The 10,348-nt window shown below is 34.9% G+C and overlaps 1 protein-coding gene across 1 annotated transcript; it reads right to left on the reverse strand.

Moving 5' to 3' along the window:
• Window positions 1-474: 474 nt before the first annotated feature.
• Window positions 475-9,127, reverse strand: LOC148279299 (uncharacterized). Its single transcript, XM_088230159.1, has 2 exons — window positions 8,706-9,127; window positions 475-708 (listed from the first exon to the last, which is right to left on the reverse strand). Exons 1-2 carry the CDS (start codon window positions 9,003-9,005, stop codon window positions 640-642), a joined length of 369 nt encoding a protein of 122 aa, XP_088086285.1. The 5' UTR covers window positions 9,006-9,127; the 3' UTR covers window positions 475-639.
• Between the last annotated feature and the right edge of the window lie 1,221 nt (window positions 9,128-10,348).

Consider the following 10,348-nt stretch of genomic DNA (forward strand, 5'->3'; position numbering starts at 1 on the left):
AAATACCAATATCCAAATTTAAATAATTTCGTTAGAATTTTTGTTTTTTTAAGTCCAGTTTTTTTAAGGCCAGAGATAATGTAAAACTATTACTAGTTGTTTATGCAATATTTGGAGGAACTTCAGTCCTACGGGAAATTGGATCCAAAAAATGTTTTCTTGGGCGCGGTAAAACCGCCAGGCTTCTTGAAAATGTATGAAAAAAATAATAAAAAACATTTCAATCAAAAAGAACTACTTTGAAATACGCCACTAGTTCATATGAATCAACGAATGATAAGACAACTGTGAAAGATACCCGGTTTACTTACCGTAAACGGACCAATCGGCAGAACTGACAGAGAATAAACGTAAGAGAACCTTTGACGTCACATGCGGAGTAATTAAAAAAATACAATACTTTAAAAAATCATAGCGCTGAAAATACGAAATATATTTTTTTTCCATAAGAAATTCCTCGAATAAAAAACAGTATTAATATATGTTTTTTATTTTTGTGTCAAAATAAAACTAAATACATTTTTCATATAAATAAAGTAGAAATAACATATTTTGGATCGCGGACAGATGATTGAATTTGTCCAAATCCAATGAAGTTTGGGATTTGTAATTACAATTGGTATTTTAAAATATGTATTTCTAATGCGAAACACATTTCTTCAAATATCCAAGGCAGGCAAATGAGCAGCAATCTTCATGGTATGTGCACTGAAACAATTAAAAAAATCATTTATTTTTCTAATGCCTACTAATAAATTACGTGTAAACGCGTCCTTAAAACAGCAAAGCAAATGAATGTCATTTTTTACACGTTTTTATATTATGTAGGTGTATTATTAATATTGTCTTTTTATATTTTTAGTATTATAAATTAATATTATATTCTTGGTAGCAAAAATCTACTATATATGCAAGGGAGCGATTTGCTGATGAATGTCGGTAAATCGAATGTGATGTTTTCTGAAAAAATTAAGGCGTGACTTCAGTCATGCTTTCATTTATTCACATTTTTATGTGAGATCACCGTGAACGGGGTTATTGAAACGGTTACTGAAACGGGTAGAGGAATTTGTACACGTGGGAAGTATGTTTACTAGGGATGGAATGGTTGAGAAAGATATTTAAAAGAAAGGTAAATGCCGGGAAGTGAACGATTTTTCATGCGAATGTGCGGTAAAACTATTTACAGTGTCAAAATTCATACATTATGTGTGGCTGAGATAAGCATTATCGAGAAAATCAAGAAAGTAGTTTCGCGTTAGTTTAGACATGTAGAGCGAGTGGACAGCGAAAGGACGGCTAAAAAGGTTTACGGACTTGTTGAAAGTCCAAATAATCAACGCGCATGTATGAGAACATATATGAATGTGGATAATGGGAGATCTGCGTGCAAAGACCGAGTGATGTGGCATTCTATCCTCTCTGCCTACCCTTGCGGAGAAAAGTCGTGACGGTTTGTTGGTTTGTATCTCCATTAGGTGACGACGTCACATAAAGGGTCGAAGAACTTAATTATTTTATCTACAAAACAAAATAAAAAGCTTTAAATATATGCTCGTACATAGGTTTGAACATAAATATAATACGGATACGGAATCAAGTTTGCTTATCAGAAGGAGTAGTCGTATGAACATAAGTTATCCCTTTATTAGTAAAAAATAAAGGTATTTATTTTGCACTTAAATATATTGATAAATACTTAGTATTTTAAGATAAAGAAATTGCACGACCACTAAACATAATTAGGTACTTATTGCTGAAATAAAATAAAAACGAATCTTATTAAATTTAATACGTAAGTATGTGCTGTGCTGTGCTGTGCTGTAAAGCAAGTCTTTTTTTTTTTTTTAATATTTGCGTTCTTATGATTTACCCGATTTGGGACCATTTTCTTTTAGTCGTAAATAACCGTGTTAGAAAATGGAAAACAACTTGTGGTAGAGCGGGGTTCGAGCTTCAGACCTCCAGATCCGGAGTCCACGACACTACCCACGGGACCACAAAGCACAACCTGTCTTTTGCGGTGGAATTTCATCTCATCGTCGAACAAAGAACACTTTTTAATCTTGATATAATACTGTTAAGCGTGTTGTCCACATGTTTATTAAAAATTATGTTAATCTAATGTTTTTATTTGTAGTATTATTTAATAACATACATGCTTCCACCTTATACTATGTTGTATCCCAACTCCCAACTCCCAACTCAACGCAGGGCTCTTGGCCTCATAAAGTTAGGGATACGTTTTTTTTTTGCCGTACGTGTATGTATATTTATATGAATCAATAAAAAATAAATCTTTAATAGACCAGTCAACTAATTCAATATTTTGGGTACGTCTAAATGTTTGTAGATAAGTACCTACTGCATGCTATAAGGTTGTTAAAGGTGCAAAGAAGTTGATTGAGAACTGATAGAATATATTAAAGAAGACAATAATAATTAGAAAGTCACAAAATTCAATTTCACATAAGGCAGTAAAAAAATTGCATTATGATATGGGAAGAAAAAAATTTACGAAGAAAAAAAAAATCGAAATACAAAGAGATGTTTAAGAAACATACGTAGTCTGTTCAAAATGTATCGCGAATTTTGTGTTTTTTCGAAAATTATTTATTTATTCATGAATATCTCTTTTGTCCCCTTCAGAATAATCCCCATTAGATATTATACACTTGTGCCAACGTTTTTTCCAATCCTCGAAGCATTCAAATTCATGTAATAAATGGTCGAGATACGTTTTATTTGGTGCACCGATGCAGTGCCATATGCACCATCGGGTGATGGACGATAGGGTATGATGATGTTGATAAATATTTTATTTTACTTTTTTATTTATATATACGCCCAATGGGCATTTTTAAATATACATCTATGCATAGAAAATTATTATAAAGGAAAGTAGAAAGATACAATGTTATATGATCACGGGGTGTTGTTTGATGCTCAGTTATCTTTTAATCTTCATATGGTTAATCTATGTAATGACTCTCTTAAAATGCTTGGTTTTGTCCTTGGAAATGCCAGGATCTTTTCTAACACTCAGATTATGAGGACATTGTATAAAGAAGTCGTTTAGAGTTTAGTTCCATTATTTGGTCGCCACACGAGACTCGATACTCTTTGATGGTGGAGAGAGTGCAGAAAAAATTTCTGCGCCATCTGTACCTAAAAGAGTGTGGATATTATCATTGGCTCTTCCCAACCGACTTTTTACTGGGGATGCTAGGCTATCAGTCATTATGGAGGAGGAGGAGGGACGTTCATTTGGGTGTTCACTTTTTCCAGGTGATCGGTGGTCGCATACATAACTCAGAAATTCTGATGGATGTAGGTCTGTTCGTACCTGATAACTATCTTCGACAAATACAACGTCGATTGTTTTACCTACCACGATGCAGAACCAACCTGCCAATGGTTATGCCGGTTGGTAGAGCAATCATGCTACTTAATCGCATCGCCTCGGATGTCGACATATTTCACGACAGTGGACCTTCCCTTAGGAAAGCACTTTCTAACTTTTAATTTTTCTTTTTACATTTTGTTATATTATTTTAATAACATCCACTATCCACTGTAATTTGTGATCTATTATTATATTTAGAATGAATTGGGTCTTTTTTCTGTAATGTTCTAAATATCTTAATAAATGAAATGAAATTAAATGATAGACTTGGTGGGAGTGGAAGAGGGAGAGAGGTGTTTATAATTAAAATTCGATTCAGTGATCGTTTGAAAGAAGACAACTTGTTATCAAAGAAATCAAGACTGGTATGTTTGTTGGCAGACTTAAGAATTCTGGGCATAGGGGAATGAAAACCATAGTTAGTTCTATGGTTATCAGTATGAAAGTGTAAGTTTTGTCTGAGGTTTCTAGTTGGGATATTTAATTTTATTGAGCCGAGTAGTTTAGGCGCATCAAAGAGTGAGTTCAGAATTTTGAATAGGACTAGAAGGTCTGATTTATTTCGACGGTCTTAAAGAGAAGATAAATATATCTTAAGCCTAATAAGGCTAGTTTCTAACTCATTATACGTATATTGGTCTCTGGATAAGCCCAACCTCCAGCCTATCTTTCTCTAAAATCGATGTTGAACTGATTCAATATTCTTGATGTGAATATCATAATATGGAGACCAGATAATGGAGGAATACTCTAGGTGCGGGCGAACTAGGGAACAGAAAGGAGTTTTAAGGGTATTGATATTTTTGAAGTCAATTATGCTTCTGTTAATAAATCGAAGGAGTTTTAAGGATTTATTGATAACATGTTCAACATGAAGCGTAAAAGAAAGTTTAGTGTCAAGTATAATAACTAAATCTCGCATACTAGACACAGATGATAGTATTGATAATATAATTTTAAAAACTGTTTTCGGTATTGAACAAATAACTTATTTATAAGTATTAATACAATAATAATGATTGTAATAACAATTATCGAGGTCAGCATAGTCACTGGTCAGTGGTCACGCGTCAGCGTCACACAGCACTATCGCACTTCTTTTGTTTTGATGTTAGTGCACTTTGAGTGAGGTAGTTTTAAAAGAATTACGCGTTATTCGCGATTTTTATCGAAGCAATAAAAATGTGTAGGTACATGAAAATATTATTTTGTAATGATTAAATTAAAATATAAATTGAAATATGCTGTTAATAAATTATTCACCTATACGAGTTATGATGAAGTCATAATGTTTTGTATTTTTTTAATTTCAAACAAGGAAAACAATATCGTGTGGTGATTTCTAAGTAAAACTGTTAACTCGGTATGCAATTGGTTCACCCGCAGATTGAAAACACTCGGAAAAGTAAAATATACATTAAATTTAATTTATCGCTTCATTAGTTAGGTATATAGTATTATGTACTTCAATATCGATACCCCTTATTAGTGTTGATTGGTGAGCGTTTTAACTAATGCATTCGTGTTCGTGTATGTGCGTCTGCCCAGCCCAGTAAATGACGAACAGTGAATACACACATACGAGTACATTAGGTAATGACAAAATGTTTTCTAGGAAAAACGATAACCACCGAAATATACAAACTACAGCGGCCGTTATGAGTTATGACAATGCATGCGGCGAAGTGAGACCAAAGTACGAGTTATTGTTATTTGTTATAGGCAGACAGCCTTCGTGCTGGCCCGCCTGCGCCTGTTATCTCGTACACCGTTTTTTTTCTGCGTTCTTCTTCCTTCAAAAAAAGTATCCGAACGGTTTTTGAAGCGGTTGAGGGAAATGCAATAAACGATTCAGGCAGACTTGGTCATTTATTCCAGTCTGAAACCAGCCAACCGGAAAGGAAGTTTTTCTTGGGATCGAAATGGAATTGGGGACGATAGAGCTTCCAGTCGTGTATTATGTACTTACACAGTACACGGTACATGTTGTATTCAGTAAGCTGGTGGTAGAAATTACGTAGGTACTCCGCAGGATGTAATATACATCGAGCTCTGATGCATTTGGCACTTGGCCATCTGGTAAAGCCCCCTGGGACCAATATTAACATATTGCGTCGTTTATGGTACGCACCTGAAAACCGTATGCTCCAGCTCGTGAGAAATAGAATTTCGTGTGAATCTCAGGATGTCGCGTGGGAAGAATAAATGTATAAATGTACCTATTTTTTGCATCAAACCTAGGACCAAAAATTGCATTATATAAATCCATACCCAGTCCTTTGGAAAATAATTAGAAATGTAATCTCACGTGGTTACTACGCCACTCTGACGTAATACCTTATTTAAATAAACACGGTAGCTTTCGAGTGTAACAGTATAATGGCTTTTTGTAATGTCTTTTAAATAATACATTAATATACAAAATCTTCGTGTCTCGTCAATTGATCTGGTGGACTTCGACTTATCCTTCTCTGTATGCCGTCGACCCGTGTTTCGATGACCTATCATTTTAAAGCTCTAACTGCAAATAAAATATGTAAATATAATAAATAATAATAATAAAGTAAATAAAAGTAAAAAATATATAAAAATAATTATAATAAATAAAAATAAAATGTGTATTTAAGAAATAAGTACAATAATAAAGAAAACAAAATAACTTATGTAATAATATTGAAGAAGGTACAAAACATATACTTACATGAATATACATGTTTAATGACATACTCATATAATTATACAGGCGTATTATCTACGCCTGTAAGTAATCTTCTGGGTATATTTAGTGTAGGGAAGATGAAAAATGCCTGCGTGGCCGGAGGGAACGGTATTGTAATAATGACATGCTCCATAGAAAAAAATAATTATTTCTTGAATTTGTCCTGGGTATCGGCAAATTGAATGTAGTTTGGAATCTTGTCCTGTTGGGCACAAGATATTCTAAAGAACTTGTAAGTATAGGGTAATCTGTGAATTCGTTCACAAGTTTAAATAGGAATAATTGATCTGTAATAACTCTTCCGTACTTCAGAGTTTAAATTGCATATGGAGTACAATAAAATTTGAATTTTATAAAATTTATAATTTTTTGTTTTTAATATATACCTTATATTGGGGATTCCATATAATAGAAGCATACTCCAACTGACGTTAATGTTTTAATATTTTGAAGGAGTTAGACATTCGCATTAAAATACCAATCATTTTCTATGCCCTATTAATAATGTCACTAACATAAATATCAAGTACAAGCTTGGAATCTTAAAACATTCCCAAGTCTCTTCTGACGTTCTTTCTAGTCACAATTAGATTCGTTAGAGCATACTGGAAATTTAATGTGTTACGTTTACGTGAGAAAGATAAATATACACGTCCATTTTTTTTTATATTAAGGGTAAGATAGTTGATGCGGCAATAAGCGGAGAGGCGGTTGAAATCAGTCTGTAAGAGATTGCAGTCCTCAATTGAGTTTGTTTTCATAAATATTTTACTATCGTCAGCAAAGAATACACATTTGGCACGAAGAAAGCATTCCTGAATGTCGTTTATAAATATGTTAAATAAAAGAAGGCCTAGAATTCACCCTTGGGGTACGCCAGAAGTAACAAAAAACCTGTTGGATTTGTATCCAGCAATTACGACAGCTTGTTATCTATTATCAATGTAAGAACACATCCATCGATATAAATCACCACTTATGCCGATTAGTTTCATTTCTTTGTAGACTAAAATCCGTATAGATTGAATCAACTTGGAATCGGTTGTCCATATTTTTAAGAAGATAATTAGTATGGTAAATTAAATTGGTTATGGTAGATCAACCAGATTGATTTATTATAATCATTTATTTATTATAATGTCTTTCCGAATTTCGGCTAATCGATTAATTAATAAAAATATTAACGGGTGACCAATCTCTAGGCCCGTGTTCCCGGTTCCTACATTTCCACTTCCACTGAACCTTCTTGGGTGTTTTTGTAATATTTATACGTCTCACAGAAAATAATAAGACGTACAATTTATTAATTAATAAGAAGCTATTGCTGGCCTACGAATTTGGTGCCTGCAAAAGTAGGTTAGTTTTGTATTTGTATTTATATTCACACATACGGACTAGATAGGATGATCGCGTAACTTTACTATAGGTACCTACCTAGGTATTACAATTCAGAAAACATCCATTAAAGTGACAGTGTGTGTAGAAAGCTATTGAACAAACAATAAGTGTCTTCCTGCAAGAATAAATTATTTTTTATTCATCACATCGGCGGCGCGCGTCGTGGGCGTGGTCTTAAATAAATAATGCAAATTTCCAAAAACTCACTTTCGGGAGGTACCTACTCGTAATGGCACAAAACGGTTATTCCGAGTAATGTTTATTTTATTCAAAATTAAACCTAAAATTTGAATATAAATATCTATACCTACTTCGTTATTATTAATTCCTATAAAGCCGTATGTAAAATATGCACATTTTGGCTCTGCGCAGTGATGCTTACCAATGTTATGTACAGGTATAATATACCTACCCTACTAACTTGAGTTTGTGGCAAAAAATAACAGCCTATGTGAGTATTGTCTAGCTGTACAATTAATTACAAGGTACAGCGTGCAACTAGAATAATTAGGTTCTTACTTCTAAATACCAAGTTATAGGTAAAGCTCAAAAATATTAACTCTTTAATATCCTTATTTACTTTATCGTTGATAAAAAGTGAAAAATCACACGATTTTGCTATTTTTAAACGCCGTTCTTTGAAAATCTCGCTATTAAAATAATTAAGTCAATAAATATCATGTAAAATCTATATTTTTAAGAAATTAAATTATATATTATTTTCATATAACTTTTAACATAGTTTTTATCAGAAATACCCAGAAAATAATTGCTTTTATCTAATGTACAAGTATATATATTTTTTTAAATAGCGCGTTTCTGAAAAAGCAGCGTTTTAAAATAGCAATATCGTATGATTTCCTTTTTTTATTAAATTACAGCAGTTTGCTCACCAGTCCCACCTCCCACCACATACCGCATTTGAGGACATTAGTCTCCTCGGCGCCGGCGATGCCCAAATACACGGAAGAGAAAAGCTGTACGACGGAGTTCTCTGTATTCTGGTTGCCTTAGCACCTTTGTGCTGAAAGAAGGTTTTCCAGAAGCGCATATTCTGCACTATCTCGGATCGTCGGATTGAGAAAAGAGGGAAGTTATTAAATGATTAAACTACCAATTATTATGTATTAAACTACAGCATTGAGGATTGATAATGACCAGCCATACAGAAAAAATACTCACAAATCCTCCCACCGGCTTACAGTCCACCTTGACCGGCCTCTGGGGAGCCACTCCGAACGGGTAGGGGCCGTAGTAAGGGGAGCCGTTGGCGGGCTGCAGTTGCGCGAGCCGGATGGCCAGCAGGTACTTGAGCCAGAAGTCCCGGTCCAAGTACGGAGACGGAGAGTACTGCCTCTCCTCGGACTCCGGCTGAGGGACGGCATTGTCAGCGGTATTGTGGAACTCGGGGTCGAAAGTGCCGTATGTGCCGCACGTCACCGAACCCACTACGACGAGAAGAAGAGCGAATACCAAACGCATTCTGCTAAATTCGAACACTGTCTATAATATGATATCGATCTCGGGCGTGGATTTGTTCTAGACTCGTACTTCGTACTGGTTCACCGGTCGCGAGTCGTGACTGACACGGCCGGGTTTCCGTGGGTCATTTATATGGACATTACGTAGGTACGGAGTTAGTGGAGATAGTGAGTCGGTGAGTCGGTAGTCGGTACATACGATACGAACGCAATGTGCACACCGGGGGGCAGAATAAATCACCCGGTTTCGAGTGGTGGCCATTTTGTTTGTAGGGAGCTTTATATTATTATGTTTAGTTGTCACATTTTACCATTAGGCTTCTTTCAGACAGGCGCCGTGGCGCAGTCAATTAGACGGCTGACTGAGAAACTGGCGTCGCGGGTTCGATTCCCGCCAGTTGCAAGAATAAAATCCACGAAAGATTTTTTCTCAATCGGTATTATGGTGTATTTTTCGTTACTTCCTTCCGTATTTTTCTATCCCGACAAGCCTGTGAATAGAGGCTTAGCGGGTTATTCCTTTAAAAAATAAAAAACCTACGAAAACGGCAGTAAACGGCAAGTTTTTTTATTTAAAAAAAGTTTCTGGAGACACAAATGAAGACATTTAAATAATATTCTTCTTTCGGACTGTTTTAACTTTGGATTTGTGAGGAATGAAGAAAAATGGCCTCGAAGGCACACAGCTACCTGCAGGTTACGTTTTCCACAAATAGGGAAATGGAAACTGCGTTAGTTTATGTAGAAAGAATATCTAAAAGAACTGTCCCTTCCGGATGCACTAGCTGACAGACGTCTTAAGCTTAGATCAGCTACATCTATGGCGATAGGAAAAGTCATATTATACCAGTATACCTGTACCTACGCAACTAGCGCATTAAATTCGGAGAACGCGCATTTGCGGTCGCATGCCCTATGACATGGAATGTTCTCTAAGCAGAAGTACGAAGCCGTGAGAGCGAAGTGATGTTTGGGAAAACAACTTAAAACCCACGTATTTTCTAAATTATTTGAATAAATCAGCAGCATCTTCCTCTTCTCCGGCCTTGTTTTCTCCACTGCTGAACATGAGCCTCTTTCGAACATTTTCACTCTCTTTAGAAAGGAGAATCCGCAACGTGTGATGAAAAAATTAGTCGTTTTACTAAAAAGTTTCTCGTAAATTTTAAATCAAATTAAAATCAATACTCATAGAATCACTTTGCACCTTTAGGTATTATATCACTAAAATGGCGCCATGTAAGCTATCCATAATAATAATAATAATAATCGCGCACTATTCCGTATAAATATGTATAATCTATAAATACAGAATAATAACTTCAATATGACAAAAAAATAATG

Source organism: Micrasema longulum, unplaced genomic scaffold (genome assembly GCF_059751315.1).
Source record: "Micrasema longulum isolate JH-2025_06_02 unplaced genomic scaffold, ASM5975131v1 h1tg000736l, whole genome shotgun sequence".
Taxonomy (NCBI): Eukaryota; Metazoa; Arthropoda; class Insecta; order Trichoptera; family Brachycentridae; genus Micrasema; species Micrasema longulum.